An 18639-nucleotide genomic window follows, 5' to 3' on the forward strand; every position below is an offset into this window, starting at 1 on the left:
TGACATTAATTTTTTTTCAAGCTATAAATTTTCTGATTGAAAATTAACAAATTGTGCTATATGAGTACTTTTGTTTTTTAATGTTCATGTTCTTGTAATTGAATCTTTAAATTAGTTTTTCTGTTAACAATTAAAAAAAACGTACTTTTTAAATATTTTTTCTTTTCATTTTTGTTTTTATTTTAGGATGTGCAACAATTCTTGAATGTCCAAAATATGGATGTAGAATTTGATTGGCTACCTAAATTGGGCAAAACTTTTAACGCTGTCGAAGAAGCATGGCAATTTTGGATTGATTATGGTGGGAGGATGGGATTTGGTGTCCGCAAGCAATATTCTAACAAAAATGCAGATGGAAAAATTCTAAGTCTTAGATTCGTCTGTGCCAAAGAAGGTGTTCGTAAATCAGACAAAAGAGATTCTTTGACGGTCATTCCTAGACTTGAAACAAGGACTAATTGTGGTGTAAAATTAGGAATCAGATATATTAAAGGCATTGAAAAATATGAGATTCATGATTTTTTCAGTGAGCATAATCATCCTTTGCATCTTCCACATACAACTCACATGTTAGCATGTCAACGGAAAATATCTCAGGTTCAAGCTCAAGAAATTAAAATGGCAGATGACTCAGGAATCACACAACGGGCTTCATTTGAATTGATGAGTAGACAAGTTGGTGGAAGAGAAAATATTGGTTATACACGTTTAGACCAAAAAAATTATCTTCGTACCAAAAGAATGAAAAGCATGGCATACGGGGAGGCAGGCAGCTTGTTAGCATATTTTCAACAAGAATCTCTAGAAAATCCATCATTCAGTCATGCTATTCAATTAGATTTAGAAGAACAAATAACGAATATTTTTTGGGCTGATACAAAAATGATCATGGATTATGAATATTTTGGTGATGTGGTTACTCTTGACACTACATATAGTACTAATAATGCTGGTAGGCCTTTGGCTGTATTTGCAGGATTTAATCACTTTAGAGGGGTAGTGATATTTGGAGCTGCACTTCTTTATGACGAGAGTTCAGATTCATTTGAATGGCTGTTTAGAGAGTTTTTGAAGACACACAAAAACAAGAAGCCTCGAACTATTTTCACAGATCAAGCTGCTGCAATGGCTAATGGTTTGGCTAAGGTAATGCCTGAAACATATCATGCTTTATGTTCTTGGCATTTGATGCAAAATGGCATAAAACATCTTGGTGATTTGATGAAGAATGGTTCTTATTTTCTGCGAGACTTTAAAGCATGTATGTATGAATATGTAGATGAAACTAATTTCAAAGAAGCATGGGATAAATTATTAGATGACTATGATCTTAAGGAAAATAAGTGGTTGATGAACTTGTATAAATTAAAGGAGAAGTGGGCAAGATGCTATATGAACAATGCATTTACTATTGGCATGCGGAGTACACAGCTTAGTGAAAGTTTGAATGCAGATCTCAAAAATTGTATGAAACCAAACCTAAACATCATTCAATTTTTCAATCACTTTAAAAGAGTTGTCAATGATAAGAGATACAATGAGCTACAAGAAGAATTTCAATCCAGACAGAAGTTACCCAGGTTGAAGATGGTAAGTTCACCACTATTGCAACAAGTTTCTGAAGTATATACCTTGCATAAGAGAAGTAAATGATAGAGGCTTTGTTTATGAATATGTGGTTGCATTGTGCAATGAGAATAAAGAGTTTAAAGTAACATTTGATCCTTCCTTGAGCTCAATTTCATGTAATTGTAGAAAGTTTGAGACTTTTGGCATTTTGTGTTGTCATGCAATCAAAGTTTTAGATGTTAAAGATATTAAATTACTGCCTGACCAGTATATTTTGAAGAGGTGGACAAGAGGAGCAATGAGGGGATTAGTAAATGATATGCATGGAAGAATAGTTGAAGAAGATACTTGTCTTACTAGCACACAATGGTTTAAGCAAACCTGTCCTAAGTTAGTAAGAATAGTCACACAAGCCTCTGATTGTAAAGAAGCACGTGTCTTTGTGGAAAAAGCTGTGGAGGAGTTAAGTAAAAAGGTTGATGATATCTGCAAACTAAATTTGGGATTAGAAATCAACGATACTGATTCTTCCCTCCCAATTCAATGTACAAACTTTCAACCCTTGGAAGTCAGAGGTTTGAAAAGAAGAAATGGCGTGAGAAATTTTAAAAGGCGTCCAAAAAGTTGGGTTGAAAAACAACCCAAAAATAAGAAGAATCAAATTAGCAACACTTCACAACAACAAAAACAAGACAAGGTAGAATCTTGGATGCATACTAACAGAGCTTAATAACGATTTTATATTGTTTTTTTTGTAGAATCTTGGATGCATACTAACAGAGCTTTTTGATGCCAAATATGCTTGGATTACTATTGATTTTGGAAGATATTTGACTGAATTATTGAAATAGAGTTGTAATAGATCTCACAAAAACAGAATAGTGTAAAAGAGAAGAAGAACCTATCATTTATAATTTGTTTTTTGGGATATATTTCTTAACATTTCATATTGTAATTTTACTATTTTGATTGATTTGCCTGATTGGATTTTCGCTAACTCATTTGTTTTGGCAATAATCTACAAAATTGACAATTATATGCAGAATTTGAAAATTACAAAACTCAGATCCTGTCATACCAATTAAAAGCAGTGGATATTTTGCATAACAAAATAATATAATCAAAATTCAATCATCACCACTAAATATGATTAAGGTCTAAATAATGAAAACAGGGTACTACTTGAATGGCCAACATTACAGATAAGTAAATCCTCAAATTTTTTATAAATTAAATTCTTAAACTATAAGATGATTGTAAGAATAATAAAATTGTTTATCTTCTGCAAAACTTACAACACATATCATTCAGAACTTTATTGCTCTTTTTTACTAACTTACAACACATATCATTTAGAACTTCACTGCTCTCCTTTATTTATTTTAAAGTGACACCAAATGCCTAATTCAAAAAACAGAATATTAAAAATAATTTTGTTTGGAAAAAAAAAAGACAACATTTTTAGAAGCAAACACAAATAAGAAAAAAAATCAAACGAATTGAGTAAAATTGTGTAGAATAGCAAACACAAACTATTGCAATTTAAAGAAAAAGAAAACTAATTTTTTTTATTTTGTCACCCACATCGGTAATAAGACCATTTATATCTCAAATGACCAACCACACAAATTCAAACCAATTATTATCAATAAAATTTATTAATTTAGGAATTTAGTGATTGACAGAGAGAAAGAAGAACGTGAAAAGGTATTCAAATCTTAAATTGTACTCGCAAAATTGTTGAAGCAGAAAAAAAAGATGACGAATGAAGGTTCTTCTTCTTGTTGTGTTACTGCTGGGAAAGAGAATAGAACGAGTGGACTGTGAAAGTGAAGATAAGAAGAAGAGTTTATAAAATTTGAGAAGAGAGAGCTTTTTCTTGGTGCTATTACTGCGAGAAAAGAATAGACTTGTGAAAAGTGAAATTGAAGAGAAGAAGGGTTTGCAAAATTTGGGAAAGTAATAGTCATAATTATAGTTATAATTAGGACCGTTGATTGTATTAAAGGTTGGGATCTTCCACTGGACAGTGTCAATTTTTTTCTCCACTGGAGAGGATCCGTTCCCGTGCTTCAAGTATGATAATTTCATTAGGAGATGGTGTTTAACGGTTTCTACACAAGCAAAAAAAAGTCTGATCTATATGTCTTCGTTAATACAGATAAAATGGATATTGAAAAAGAGTTATTTACTAATCCTAATCATTATATTAACACAGTTTCTTAGGCTAGAGTCAAACTCCATTCTATTAACACTGTTTCTTAAGTCAGAGTCAAACTCCATTCTGCTAAGGTTTGTATATATATTTTTAAGTTTTATGTCACTATAAATTACTATATACATAAAATATATTATTATTTAAAAAATTAATTTTTTTAATGTGCGTCTATATATACTACATATCACCAAAAAGGTTCGAAAAACTGAATAAATACTTTTATTTATATTTTTTATAAATTACAACAATTTCATTTTTTATAATTGTTTTAGATCTATGTCCTTCAAATTTTGAATTTTTTATTTAAATTAAATAAATATAATAATTATAAAATAAATAAATAAATAGTGAGATATTTACAAAAATACAACTTAAAATACATTTTGGATGTTAAAGGTGTAACTTTATAATGGCCACATCTTACATACTGGCTGTGATAGGGACACTCATCACATAATGGGTGCACCCGGGATATGTGCAAAGATCGAAATCGGGTACTGAGCATTCGAGATGCTCGCATTTTGTGAATGGGGTCTCAACACCCGAGATAAAAACAATTGTCATGGATGAGGACTCAGCATCCAAGATAAGCTCGCATGTGTATATAGGTGGTGGACGAAATTGTGATCACTATTCTTTCAAGTTGTTTGTCTTTGTATGAAATCATTATTATGGCACTGGTTGAATTCACAACTCCGTTCAACTAACCAGCAAGTGTACTGGGTCGTCCAAGTAATAAACCTTACGTGAGTAAGGGTCGATTCCACAGAGATTGTTGGTATGAAGCAAGCTATGGTCACCTTGTAAATCTCAGTCAGGCAGATTAAAATGGTTTATGGGTTTTCGAAATTTAAAGAAGAAATAATAAAAGGGATAGAATACTTATGCAGATTCATTGGTAGGAATTTCAGATAAGCGAATGGAGATGCTGTATGGCTCAAGGACGCCTGATCTCCTACTGCTTCTACTCAATCTTTCTTACTCCTTTCCATGGCAAGCTTTGTATAGGGGTTCACCATCAACTGTGGCTACTTTCAATCCTCTCGGGAAAATGATCCTATGCGATTGTCAGTCGCACGGCTAATCGTCTGGAGGCATCACCCATGGTTGATGGCTACATCCCATCCTCGCAGTGAAAACTAATGCTCACGCACTCTGTCACAGTACGGCTAATCACCGGTTGGTTCCCGCTCCTACTGGAATAGAATCCATTGATTCTTTTGCGTCTGTCACTAACGCCCAGCACTTGCAAGTTTGAAGCACGTCACAGTCATTCATTACCGGAATCCTACTCGGAATACCACAGACAAGGTGAGACTTTCCGGATTCCCAGGATCCTACTCGGAATACCACAGACAAGGTGAGACTTTCTGGATCCTCATAAATGCCGCCATCTATCTAGCTTATACCACGAAGATTCTGTTGGGGAATCTAAGAGATACACATTCAAGCTCTGTTGCATGTAGAACGGAAGTGGTTGTCAATCACGCGCGTTCATAAGTGAGAATGATAATGAGGGTTATCTAACTCATTACATTCATCATGTTCTTGGGTACGAATGAATATCATGGAATAAGAATAAAAGAGGATTTGAATAAAAGAAAATAGAATTTCATTAATACTTGAGGTACAGCAGAGCTCCACACCCTTAATCTATGGTGTGCAGAAACTCCACCGTTGAAAACACATAAGCAAAAGGTTCAGGCATGGCCGAATGGCCAGCCCTCTCCATGATCAAGTGACCGAATGAAAAAGACTTAAAGTGGTCAAAAGATGTCTAATACAATAGATAAATGTCCTATATATACTAGACTAGCTACTAGGGTTTACATGAGTAAGTAATTGATGCATAAATTCACTTCCGGGGCCCACTTGGTGTATGCTTGGGCTGAGCTTGATCTATCCACGAGCTGAGGCTTCTCTTGGAGTTGAACTCTGAGTTATGACGTGTTTTGGGCGTTCAACTCCGGATAATGACGTTTTTCTGGCGTTTAACTCCAGACAGCAGCATGTACTTGGCGTTCAACGCCAAGTTACGTCGTCATTCTTCGAATAAAGTATGGACTATTATATATTTCTGGAAAGCCCTGGATGTCTACTTTCCAACGCCGTTGAGAGCGCGCCAATTGGAGTTCTGTAGCTCCAGAAAATCCATTTCAAGTGCAGGGAGGTCAGATTCCAACAGCATCAGCAGTCCTTTTGTCAGCCTTTTTCAGAGTTTTGCTCAAGTCCCTCAATTTCAGCCAGAATTTACCTGAAATTACAGAAAAACACACAAACTCATAGTAAAGTCCAGAAATGTGAATTTAACATAAAAACTAATGAAAACATCCCTAAAAGTAGCTCAAACTTACTAAAAACTATATAAAAGTAATGCCAAAAAGCGTATAAATTATCCGCTCATCACAACACCAAACTTAAATTGTTGCTTGTCCCCAAGCAACTGAAAATCAAATAGGATAAAAGAAGAGAATATACTATAAATTCCAGAATATCAATGAATATTAATTTAATTAGATGAGCGGGACTTGTAGCTTTTTGCTTCTGAACAGTTTTGGCATCTCACTTTTTCCTTTGAAGTTTAGAGTGATTGGCTTCTCTAGGAACTAAGAATTTCGGATAGTGTTATTGACTTTCCTAGTTAAGCATGTTGATTCTTGAACACAGCTACTTATGAGTCTTGGCTGTGGCCCTAAGCACTTTGTTTTCCAGTATTACCACCGGATACATAAATGCCACAGACACATAACTGGGTGAACCTTTTTAGATTGTGACTCAGCTTTGCTAGAGTCCCCAGTTAGTGGTGTCCAGAGCTCTTAAGCACACTCTTTTGCTTTGGATCACGACTTTAACCACTCAGTCTCAAGCTTTTCACTTGGACCTTCATGACACAAGCACATGGTTAGGGACAGCTTAATTTAGCTGCTTAGGCCTGGATTTTATTTCCTTGGGCACTCCTATCCATTGATGCTCAAAGCCTTGGATCCTTGCTTTTTCTAAAATTTTTGCCATTTTTTTCTTTTTTTTTTCACTGCTTTTTCTTGCTTCAAGAATCAATTTCATGATGTTTTTCAGATCATCAATAACATTTTCTTTGTTCATCATTCTTTCAAGAACCAACAATTTTAACACTCATAAACAACAAGATAAAAAATATGCACTGTTCAAGCATTCATTCAGAAAACAAAAATTATTGCCACCACATCAATATAATTAAATTAAATTCACTAATAATTTCGAAAATTATGTACTTCTTGTTCTTTTGAATTAAAACATTTTTCATTTAAGATAAGTGAAGGACTAATGGATTTTATTCATAGCTTTAAGGCATGGTTACATACTAATGATCATGAAGTAAAGACACAAAACATAGATAAACACAACATTTAAAAACCGAAAACAGAAAGAAATAAAGAACAAGGAATGAATCCACCTTTAGTGGCGTCTTCTTCTTGAAGGACCAATGGTGTTCTTCAACTCTTCTATGTCCCTTCCTTGCCTTTGTTGCTCCTCCCTCATTGCTCTTTGATCTTCTCTTATTTCTTGGAGAATGATGGAGTGCTCATGATGTTCCACCCTTAGTTGTTCCACATTATGGCTCAAATCCTCTAAAGAGGTACTGAGTTGCTCCCAATAGTTGTTGGGAGGAAAGTGCATTCCTTGAGGCATTTGTTGATGATGAACTTCCTCATGTTCTTCTTGGGGGCTGTGAGGAACTTCTCTTGTTTGCTACATCCTTTTCTTGGTGATGGGCTTGTCTTCTTCAATGGAGACATCTCCATCTATGATAACTCCAGCTGAGTAACATAGATGACATATAAGGTGGGGGAAGGCTATCCGTGCCATGTGTGAAGGCTTGTCGGCTATTTTGTAGAGTTCATTGGAGATGACTTCATGAACTTCCACTTCCTCTCCAATCATGATGCTATGAATCATGATGGCCCGATCCACAGTAACTTCAGATCGGTTGCTTGTAGGGATGATGGATCTTTGGATGAACTCCAACCATCCTCTAGCTACAGGCTTGAGGTCCAGTCTTCTTAGTTGGACCGGTTTGCCTTTGGAGTCTATTCTCCATTGGGCGCCTTCCACACAAATGTCCATTAGGACTTGGTCCAACCTTTGATTGAAGTTGACCCTTCTTGTGTAGGGGCGTTCATCACCTTGCATCATGGGTAAATGAAACGCCAACCTCACATTTTCCGGACTGAAATCTAAGTATTTCCCCCGAACCATTGTGATGTAGTTCTTTGGATTCGGGTTCATACTTTGATCATGGTTCCTAGTGATCCATGCATTGGCATAGAACTCTTGAACCATCAATATTCCGACTTGTTGCATGGGGTTGGCTAGAACTTCCCAACCTCTTCTTTGGATTTCATGTCGGATTTCCGGATACTCATTCTTTTTGAGCTTGAAAGGGACCTCGGGGATCACCTTCTTCCTTGCCACAACATCATAGAAGTGGTCTTGATGGCTCTTGGAGATGAATCTCTCCTTCTCCCATGACTCGGAGGTGGAGGCTTTTGCCTTCCCTTTTCCTTTTCTTGAGGATACTCCGGTCTTAGGTGCCATTGATGGTGATGAAAAACAAAAAGCTTAGGCTTTTTACCACACCAAACTTAAAATTTTTGCTCGCCCTCGAGCAAGAAAGAAAAGAAAAGTAGAAGAAGAAGAAGAGAATTTGGTAGAGGAGGAGAGAGGTGGGTTCGGCTATATGGGAGAAGAAGGGGTTTGTGTTGTGTGAAAATGAAGAAGAAAGGAAAGGTATTTATAGGGAGAGGGAGGGTGGGAGTTCGGCCATTTTGGGTGGGAAAGGGTGGGAAATTGAATTTGAATTTTATGGAGGTAGGTGGGGTTTATGGGGAAGAGTGGATTGATGTGAATGGTGAATGGGGTAATTGGGAAGAGGAATTGAGGTGATTGATGAAGAATATTGGGAATTGTGACATGGGGTATTCAAATCACAAAAATAGGATTAAGAGGTAAGGTGGGAATATGGTAGGTGAGGATCCTGTGGGGTCCACAGATCCTGAGGTGGGGATCCTGTGGGGTCCACAAATCCTGAGGTGAAAAGAAATACCATTCCTTCACCCTATAGGCATGTAAATTGCCTTCATGCATCATTCTGGCGTTCAAACGCCCATTGATGCATGTTCTGGGCGTTCAACGCCCATGTGATGCATGTTTCTGGCGTTGAACGCCAGTTTCATGCTTGTTCCTGGCGTTCAGCGCCAGTTTGTCCTCTGTATGCACCATCCTGGCGTTTAACGCCAGGTTGTTGCTTGTTTTGGGTGTTCAGCGCCAGAAAGATGCTCTGTTCTGGCGTTGAACGCCAGCCAGATGCATCTTACTGGCGTTAAACGCCAGTCTGCGCTACCTCCAGGGTGAAAAATTTTTTTCTTCTGTTTTTGACTCTGTTTTTAATTTTTTTGATTTTTTTCGTGACTCCTCATGATCATGTACCTACTAAAACACAAAAATAACAAAGAAACAAAATAAAATAAAATTAGATAAATAAAATTGGGTTGCCTCCCAACAAGCGCTTCTTTAATGTCAATAGCTTGACAGTGGCTCTCATGGAGCCACAAGATGATCAGGTCAATTTAGTGTGTAGTCCCAACACCAAACTTAGAGTTTGGATATGGGGTTTGAACACCAAACTTAGAGTTTGGTTGTGGCCTCACAACACCAAACTTAGAAGTTGACTGTGTGGGCTCTCCTTGACTCTGAACTGAGAGAAGCTCTTCATGCTTACTCTCTTTTGTCACAGAGGGATGGCCATGTGCCTGAAACACAAGGTAGTCCCCATTCAATTGAAGGACTAGCTCACCTCTGTTGACATCTATCACAGCTCCTGCTGTGGCTAGGAAAGGTCTTCCTAGGATGATGCATTCATCATCTTCCTTCCTAGTGTCTAGGATTATGAAATCAGTAGGGATGTAAAGGCCTTCAACCTTTACTAGCACGTCCTCTACTATTCCATAAGCTTGTCTTATTGACTTGTCTGCCAATTGTAATGAGAACAAGGCAGGTTGTACCTCAATGATCCCCAGCCTCTCCATTACAGAGAGTGGCATAAGATTTATTCCTGACCCAAGATCACATAGAGCTTTTTCAAAACTCATGGTGCCAATGGTGCAAGGTATTAAGAACTTGCCAGGATCTTGTTTCTTTTGAGGTAGAGTTCTTTGAATCCAAGTATCTAGTTCACTAATGAGCAGGGGAGGTTCACTTTCCCAAGTCTCATTACCAAACAGCTTGGCATTCAGCTTCATGATAGCTCCTAAGTATTGAGCAACTTGCTCTCCAGTCACATCTTCATCCTCTTCAGAGGATGAATAATCTTCAGAGCTCATGAATGGCAGAAGGAGATTTAATGGAATCTCTATGGTCTCTAGGTGAGCCTCAGATTCCTCAGGATCCTTAATAGGAAACTCCTTCTTGCTTGAGGAACGTCCCAGGAGGTCTTCCTCACTAAGATTTTTGTCCTCCTCCTCCTTTGTGCATTCGGCCACTTTGATTAAATCAATGGCCTTGCACTCTCCTTTTGAATTTTCTTCTGTATTGCTCGGGAGAGTACTGGGAGGAGTTTCAATAACTTTCTTACTCAGCTGGCCCACTTGTGCCTCCAAATTTCTAATGGAGGATCTGGTTTCATTCATGAAACTGAAAGTGGCCTTTGACAGATCAGAGACTATATTAGCTAAATTAGAATTATTTTGTTCAGAGTTCTCTGTCTGTTGCTGAGAAGATGATGGATATGGCTTACTATTGTTCAGCCTATTGCGTCCACCATTGTTAAAGCCTTGTTGAGGCTTCTGTTGATCCTTCCAGGAGAAATTTAGATGATTTCTCCATGATGGGTTGTAGGTGTTTCCATATGGTTCACCCATGTAATTAACCTCTGCCATGGCAGGGTTCTCAGGATCATAAGCTTCTTCAGAAGCTGCCTCTCTATTACTGTTGGATGCATGTTGCAATCCATTCAGATTTTGAGAGATTATGTTGACCTGTTGAGTCAACATTTTGTTCTGAGCCAATATGGCATTCAGAGCATCAATTTCAAGAACTCCTTTCTTCTGAGGTACCCCATTATTTACGGAATTCCTCTCAGAGGTGTACATGAACTGGTTGTTTGCAACCATGTCAATGAGTTCTTGTGCCTCTTCAGGCGTTTTCTTCAGGTGAATAGATCCACCTGCAGAGTGGTCCAGTGACATTTTCGAAAATTCAGAGAGACCATAATAGAATATATCTAATAGGGTCCATTCTGAAAACATGTCAGATGGACATCTTTTGGTCAGCTGCTTGTATCTTTTCCAAGCTTCATAGAGGGATTCACCATCTTTTTGTTTGAAGGTTTGAACATCCACTCTCAGCTTGCTCAGCTTTTGAGGAGGAAAGAATTTATCTAAGAAGGCAGTAACCAGCTTATCCCAGGAGTCCAGGCTATCCTTAGGTTGTGAATCCAACCATATTCTAGCTCTGTCTCTTACAGCAAAAGGGAAAAGCATGAGTCTGTAGACTTCAGGATCAACTCCATTCGTCTTTACAGTCTCACAGATCTGCAAGAACTCAGTTAAGAACTGATAGGGATCTTCAGATGAAAGTCCATAAAACTTGCAGTTTTGTTGCATTAAAGCAACTAGTTGAGGCTTAAGCTCAAAGTTATTGGCTCCAATGGCAGGAATGGAGATGCTTCTTCCATCAAACTTGGACGTTGGCTTTGTGAAGTCACCAAGCATTCTCCTTGCATTATTATCATTATTATTTGCAGCCGCCATGTCCTTCTCCTGTTCGAAAATTTCTGAAAGGTTGTTTCTGGATTGTTATAATTTAGCTTCTCTTAATTTTCTCTTCAGAGTCCTTTCAGGTTCTGGATCAGTTTCAACAAGAGTGCCCTTTTCCCTGTTCCTGCTCATATGAAAGAGAAGAAAACAAGAAAAGAAAGAGGAATCCTCTATGTCACAGTATAGAGATTCCTTTATGTTAGTAGAAAGAGAAAGGGGAGAAGAATGAAAAAGAATGAATAGTCTGTATAAAGAGTAAGGATAGGGGGTGAAGAGAAGTGTTAGTAATTAATTAATTAAATAGAAGAAGAGAAGAGAAGAGAAATTTCGAAAATAGTTTTTGAAAAAGAGGTTAGTAATTTTCGAAAATCAAAGATAGGATGAGATTAAAATTAAAATTAAAATTTAAACAATTAGTTAATTAAAAAGAATTTTTGAAAAAGAGAGAAGTATTTTCGAAAATTAGAGAGGGAAAAGTAGTTAGGTAGTTTTGAAAAAGATAAGAAGCAAACAAAAAGTTAGTTAGTTGATTGAAAAAGTTTTGAAATCAAATTTTGAAAAAGATAAAATTTTGAAAAAGATAAGATAAAAGATAAAAAGATTTAATTTTTAAAAATTTGAAATTATTTACTTTACTAACAAGAAACTACAAGATAAGATTCTAGAACTTAAAGATTGAACCTTTCTTAACAAGAAAGTAACAAACTTCAAATTTTTGAACCAATCACATTAATTGTTAGCTAATTTTTGAAAATATGATATAAAGATAAGAAAAAGATTTTGAAAATATTTTGAAAAAGATTTTTGAAATTTTCGAAAAATAGAAAAAAAATGAAAAAGATATGATTTTTGAAAAAGATTTTGAAAAGATAAGATTTTTAAAATTGAAATTTTGACTTGACTAGTAAGAAACAACTAATTTTAAAAATTTTTGACCAAGTCAACCCAAAATTTCGAAATTTTGGAGGGAAATAAGGAAAAGATATTTTTTTTTATTTTTAAATTTGTAAAGAAAAACACAAAAATGACCCAAAACATGAAAATTTTGGATCAAGACACAAGATGCATGCAAGAATGTTATGAATGTCAAGATGAACACCAAGAACACTATGAAGATCATGATGAACATCAAGAACATAATTTTGAAAAATTTTTGATGCAAAGAAAACATGCAAGACACCAAACTTAGAAATTTTTAATGCATGGAAATTATGGATGCAAAGATGCACATGAAAAACAACAAACAACACAAAACAAGAAAATCTCAAGATCAAACAAGAAGACTTGTCAAGAACAACTTGAAGATCATGAAGAACACTATGAATGCATGGGATTTTCGAAAAAATACAAGAAAAATTTTTAATGCATGCAATTGACACCAAACATAAAAATTGACTCAACACTCAAACAAGAAACACAAAATATTTTTGATTTTTATGATTTTCTAATTTTTTTTTTGTATTTTTATTAATTTTTGTTTTCGAAAATAATTTTGGAAAAACGAAAAATAAAAGAAAAATTTTTGAAAAAGATTTTTGAAAAGAAAATTACCTAATCTGAGCAACAAGATGAACCGTCAGTTGTCCATACTCGAACAATCCCCGGCAACGGCGCCAAAAACTTGGTGGACGAAATTGTGATCACTATTCTTTCAAGTTGTTTGTCTTTGTATGAAATCATTATTATGGCACTGGTTGAATTCACAACTCCGTTCAACTAACCAGCAAGTGTACTGGGTCGTCCAAGTAATAAACCTTACGTGAGTAAGGGTCGATCCCACAGAGATTGTTGGTATGAAGCAAGCTATGGTCACCTTGTAAATCTCAGTCAGGCAGATTAAAATGGTTTATGGGTTTTCGAAATTTAAAGAAGAAATAATAAAAGGGATAGAATACTTATGCAGATTCATTGGTAGGAATTTCAGATAAGCGAATGGAGATGCTGTATGGCTCAAGGACGCCTGATCTCCTACTGCTTCTACTCAATCTTTCTTACTCCTTTCCATGGCAAGCTTTGTATAGGGGTTCACCATCAACTGTGGCTACTTTCAATCCTCTCGGGAAAATGATCCTATGCGGTTGTCAGTCGCACGGCTAATCGTTTGGAGGCATCACCCATGGCTGATGGCTACATCCCATCCTCGCAGTGAAAACTAATGCTCACGCACTCTGTCACAGTACGGCTAATCACCGGTTGGTTCCCGCTCCTACTGGAATAGAATCCATTGATTCTTTTGCGTCTGTCACTAACGCCCAGCACTTGCAAGTTTGAAGCACGTCACAATCATTCATTACCGAAATCCTACTCGGAATACCACAGACAAGGTGAGACTTTCCGGATCCTCATAAATGCCGCCATCTATCTAGCTTATACCACGAAGATTCTGTTGGGGAATCTAAAAGATACACATTCAAGCTCTGTTGCATGTAGAACGGAAGTGGTTGTCAATCACGCGCGTTCATAAGTGAGAATGATAATGAGGGTTATCTAACTCATTACATTCATCATGTTCTTGGGTACGAATGAATATCTTGGAATAAGAATAAAAGAGGATTTGAATAAAAGAAAATAGAATTTCATTAATACTTGAGGTACAGCAGAGCTCCACACCCTTAATCTATGGTGTGCAGAAACTCCACCGTTGAAAACACATAAGCAAAAGGTTCAGGCATGGCCGAATGGCCAGCCCTCTCCATGATCAAGTGACCGAATGAAAAAGACTTAAAGTGGTCAAAAGATGTCTAATACAATAGATAAATGTCCTATATATACTAGACTAGCTACTAGGGTTTACATGAGTAAGTAATTGATGCATAAATTCACTTCCGGGGCCCACTTGGTGTATGCTTGGGCTGAGCTTGATCTATCCACGAGCTGAGGCTTCTCTTGGAGTTGAACTCTGAGTTATGACGTGTTTTGGGCGTTCAACTCCGGATAATGACGTTTTTCTGGCGTTTAACTCCAGACAGCAGCGTGTACTTGGCGTTCAACACCAAGTTACGTCGTCATTCTTCGAATAAAGTATGGACTATTATATATTGCTGGAAAGCCCTGGATGTCTACTTTCCAACGCCGTTGAGATCGCGCCAATTGGAGTTTTGTAGCTCCAGAAAATCCATTTCGAGTGCAGGGAGGTCAGATTCCAACAGCATCAGCAGTCCTTTTGTCAGCCTTTTTCAGAGTTTTGCTCAAGTCCCTCAATTTCAGCCAGAATTTACCTGAAATTACAGAAAAACACACAAACTCATAGTAAAGTCCAGAAATGTGAATTTAACATAAAAACTAATGAAAACATCCCTAAAAGTAGCTCAAACTTACTAAAAACTATATAAAAGCAATGCCAAAAAGCGTATAAATTATCCGCTCATCAATAGGTCACAGCATCCGAAAATTACGTGCATTACAATTTTTTTATTTTTTTTTTACTTTTGTGACCTTCTAAGCGTGTAAATTCGAGTTCTTTCAAAAAACATAGCCTCCCGACAATATGTCCGCGAAGGAGATATCAACAAACTGAATGCTACTTGGCACGTAGCTGGAGTCTTAGACTTTGAGGTTAGTAGTTTAATTTTTTTTTATTGTTAGTGAATAATAAATTTAGATGTTTAGTCTTTAGTAACTTAGCTAATGGAGTTGGTATAGTCAGTTGACAAAGTTAGAAGATCTACATTAATTTCGTTGCTATACCTAGGATCATTGTATACTTTGTATAATTGATTGTAATTACTTAAGTTAAATAAATAAAATAGGCACCTAATTTTGAGTTAAGTTAAATAAATAAAATAAGTAACTCTCATTTAACTTATTAGTCCAATAAATAGGTATCTGTTACATTTAATATAAATGCTTATCTAGGTGAATTATAATTTTTAGTAATGTTTAGCAACAATTAATGGTTTAGATGTAATTAATATGCGCTAATAAATGTTTTGGGAATTGCAGAGACTACAGTTACTGTTGCCACGTCGTGTGACCCTGGGTCTCCCGCCGCCGGCCATCCTGTTGCCCTATATGAGGGGGGCTGGATTTGGATATGCAGTAAAGTTGAGAAATTTTAAATTTGACAATTTCTTGATCTCTGCATTTGTCAAGTGATGGAAGTCCGAGACCCACACGTTCCACCTTTCATGGAGTGAGGCCAGCATTAGGCTTCAGGATGTTGCCTACCACATTGATTTGTGCACTGCTAGAGAGCCCATTGGGGATTGTACCAGAGACTTTCAGCGATGGCATGGATATCACACTTAGGAGTGGGTTGAGGATTTAATGGGCGCCAGGCCGCCACCACGGTTGGAGGGAGGGAAGCAGGTTTTCGGGGTGAGGATGACGTGGCTCAGGGACAGGGTGCACACATTCCTGATGAGGCATTCCCGGATACACTTCGTCAGTATGCCGATGCTACTTAATGATGCTTATTGGGGGATTTCTGATTACGGACAAGTCCGCTACACTTGTCCCTATGATCTATCTGATATGATAAGGATTCCTGGTTATGGAATAACATGTTGTCTCAAATTCAAGAGAAAAAATGACTATTATTCCGTCGTCTCAGACTCAACTAATAAGAAAGCGATGGGAAGAATATTGTTATAACCATCTTGAGCCATAGCAATTAACAGCACGCCCTCCTACTTTTCATATAACTGCATCCCGTCCACAAATATAAAAGGCTTGCAATGCTTAAACACTTCAATACATGGAGAAAATGCCTAAAAAACCTTATCAAATTGACTCTACTCTCAGTCAACCATGTCCCCGTTGTAATAAAGAGCAGCAACGCATTCGTGAATCGTACTTGGGAGGCACTTCAGCAAAGCTTGTAAGAGCACAGGTATCCTGTTGTATGACTCTTTTCAGTCGCCATAGATCTTTGTAATCACTTTCTGCTTTGCCATCCACACCTTTCGATACGAGGTCTTCAAATGAAAACTTTGATGAAAAGCACTTTGCAACACTGGGATAAACACCGACGGGTCAATCTTTATCATAGGTAACACGACCATGCAAATCAAACCATTATCCAGCTGAGAATGGTCCTGAGACATTGTAGGTGCCAGACAGGTATGTGATCCACCGAACCAACACATCTCCCTACAAATTTTTCGCAGATGTCAACATTATGCAAAACACAAAACTAACGTAACAGGGTCTAATGCATCCAAAAAAAATCTCAACACATACTAGTAATTCAAGTTCTGTCGTAGTACCACACGAAGACTCCATGGACAACCATTGGTAAATTGCTTGCAACGACAATGGTATTTAAGCCTATCTGACTCGAGAACTCTATACTTCGCATTCCGCCGAATACTGTAGCTCTTCACTTCCATTAGAACTACTTCACGGTAGGGGTGTAAGTTACCAAATTAGACCGAAAAATATCGTAAAACTGAACCAAAAATTACAACAACCGAATGAAAAAACCAAAAAATCGGTTTTTTTTGAATTAAACCGATAAGTTCGGTTTGGTTTTCAGTTGGCTTGGGAGAAATCGAACCGAACTAAACCAAACCAAAGAAGATGTTCCATAGTAGTTCTTTTTACTGGTTTACCCTTAGTTTAACCTAGGAATAAAACCCTAAATCTGAATACCCTCACTCTCTTTTTGCACTCGCGCAGCCTCAGTCCACTCCTCACACAGACACCCACTCACCCACAGGCCACAGCTCACTTCCATTCTTCCTCCTCCATGCGGCCATGCTTGAGAGAATAAGAGTCTGAGAGAGCCAGAGAGAATCATCCACCACCAAGAAAGTCCTCCATCGTCGCTCGAAGCCGTCACAATTCATCCATTCATCTCCATCGCAGACTCGCAGGCGTAGCAAAGAGCAGCACTGTCGTGTAGCCAGAAGCATCGTCCGGTTCGCACCCTCGTGCAGTCCTGAGTCCATGCCATTGTCCAGTCATAAACCATCGTAACAAACCCTAAGTTGTGGCAACAAACCATGATTGAAATTGGTTTGAAGTTTCAAAATGCGTTCAAGAGGTTAGGGGAGAGAGATACAGAATATGCTCTAATGCAAGATGGTATTATGAGAAATCTTGATTGGGACAATGCAAAATACTTTAGGGAGTTCTTGAAAATTTTTCATGATGTTACAAAGAGCATGTCTAGTAGTTTGCTTGTGACTTCTTCTCAATATTTTCATGAGTTTTGTAAGATCTTGCGAGTGTTCAAGGCTTCTTGCGGTAGTCGAGATCCATTACTTGGGAGTATGGCTGAGAGGATGAAGCTTAAGTATGACAAATACTGGGGTAACATAAAAAATATCAATATGATGATTTTTGTTGTTGTGGTTCTTGATCCTAGATACAAGTTGAAGTTTGTGAACTTTAGCTTTGAAAAGCTATATGATAAGGATGATGCTGATTTTTTGGGTGCAAAGTGAAAGAGACCTTCTCCAAGATGTTTGAATGCTATGTAAATGCAAATAATGGGGGTAGATCTTTTACTTCAGCAACAATGGATGATGTATCAGATGTGGGAGTACCTGATGGCGACATGGCTAGTGATTTTTTCAAGGAGGTGCATTTTCATGAGATCATCAACAAGAACGAGGTGGATTTGTATTTGATGGATGGTTTAGAGAAGCCTCGTGATCAAAATACTTTTGACATATTGAATTGGTGGAAGGTAAATTCTAGCAAGTATTCTATCTTATCCCAAATAGCTAGAGATGTCTTAACAATGTTGGTCTCGATTGTTGCTTCAGAATCGGCTTTTACCACTAGTGGAAGAGTGCTTAACAACTATAGGAGTTCTTTAACTCTAAAGACAATTGAGGCATTGATTTGCACATAAATTGGCTTCATGCTTCTCCAATAACAATTGATTTTGAGGAGCTTATTGAGGAGTTCGAGAAACTTGAATTAGATATGCAAAAAATAAATTTGAAGTTCCTTTCATAGTTTATGTTTATAATTTATAATCTATATTATGTTTATGTTTATAATCTATATTGATTTTTTTGTTTTGTTTTTGTAGAAATTGCACCAACCGAAAAAGATGATGATGAGTCTGGTGTGGATTTAGATTAAGCATGGTGGCTGTTTGGTTTT

At 37.1% G+C, this 18639-nt stretch overlaps 2 protein-coding genes across 2 annotated transcripts; both read left to right on the top strand.

The window, feature by feature from the left end:
- The first annotated feature begins 216 nt into the window (after positions 1-216).
- Positions 217-15986, top strand: LOC140180326 (protein FAR1-RELATED SEQUENCE 5-like). Its single transcript, XM_072220805.1, has 3 exons — positions 217-1590; positions 15523-15618; positions 15858-15986. Exons 1-3 carry the CDS (start codon positions 217-219, stop codon positions 15984-15986), a joined length of 1599 nt encoding a protein of 532 aa, XP_072076906.1.
- A 1539-nt stretch (positions 15987-17525) lies between these two features.
- On the top strand, positions 17526-17969 carry LOC140180327 (zinc finger BED domain-containing protein RICESLEEPER 1-like). Its single transcript, XM_072220806.1, has one exon. It carries the CDS (start codon positions 17526-17528, stop codon positions 17967-17969), a length of 444 nt encoding a protein of 147 aa, XP_072076907.1.
- Positions 17970-18639: the final 670 nt, after the last annotated feature.

Source organism: Arachis hypogaea, chromosome 16 (assembly GCF_003086295.3).
Source record: "Arachis hypogaea cultivar Tifrunner chromosome 16, arahy.Tifrunner.gnm2.J5K5, whole genome shotgun sequence".
In the NCBI taxonomy this organism is placed as follows: Eukaryota; Viridiplantae; Streptophyta; class Magnoliopsida; order Fabales; family Fabaceae; genus Arachis; species Arachis hypogaea.

Coding starts and splice junctions, on each gene's coding strand:
- LOC140180326 (XM_072220805.1), top strand. CDS start 217: ATGGATGTAGAATTTGATTGGCTACCTAAATTGGGCAAAACTTTTAAC. Junction 1,591..15,522: donor AGTTACCCAGGTTGAAGATG/GTAAGTTCACCA, acceptor TGGGAATTGCAG/AGACTACAGTTACTGTTGCC. Junction 15,619..15,857: donor GGGCTGGATTTGGATATGCA/GTAAAGTTGAGA, acceptor AATGGGCGCCAG/GCCGCCACCACGGTTGGAGG.
- LOC140180327 (XM_072220806.1), top strand. CDS start 17,526: ATGATTGAAATTGGTTTGAAGTTTCAAAATGCGTTCAAGAGGTTAGGG.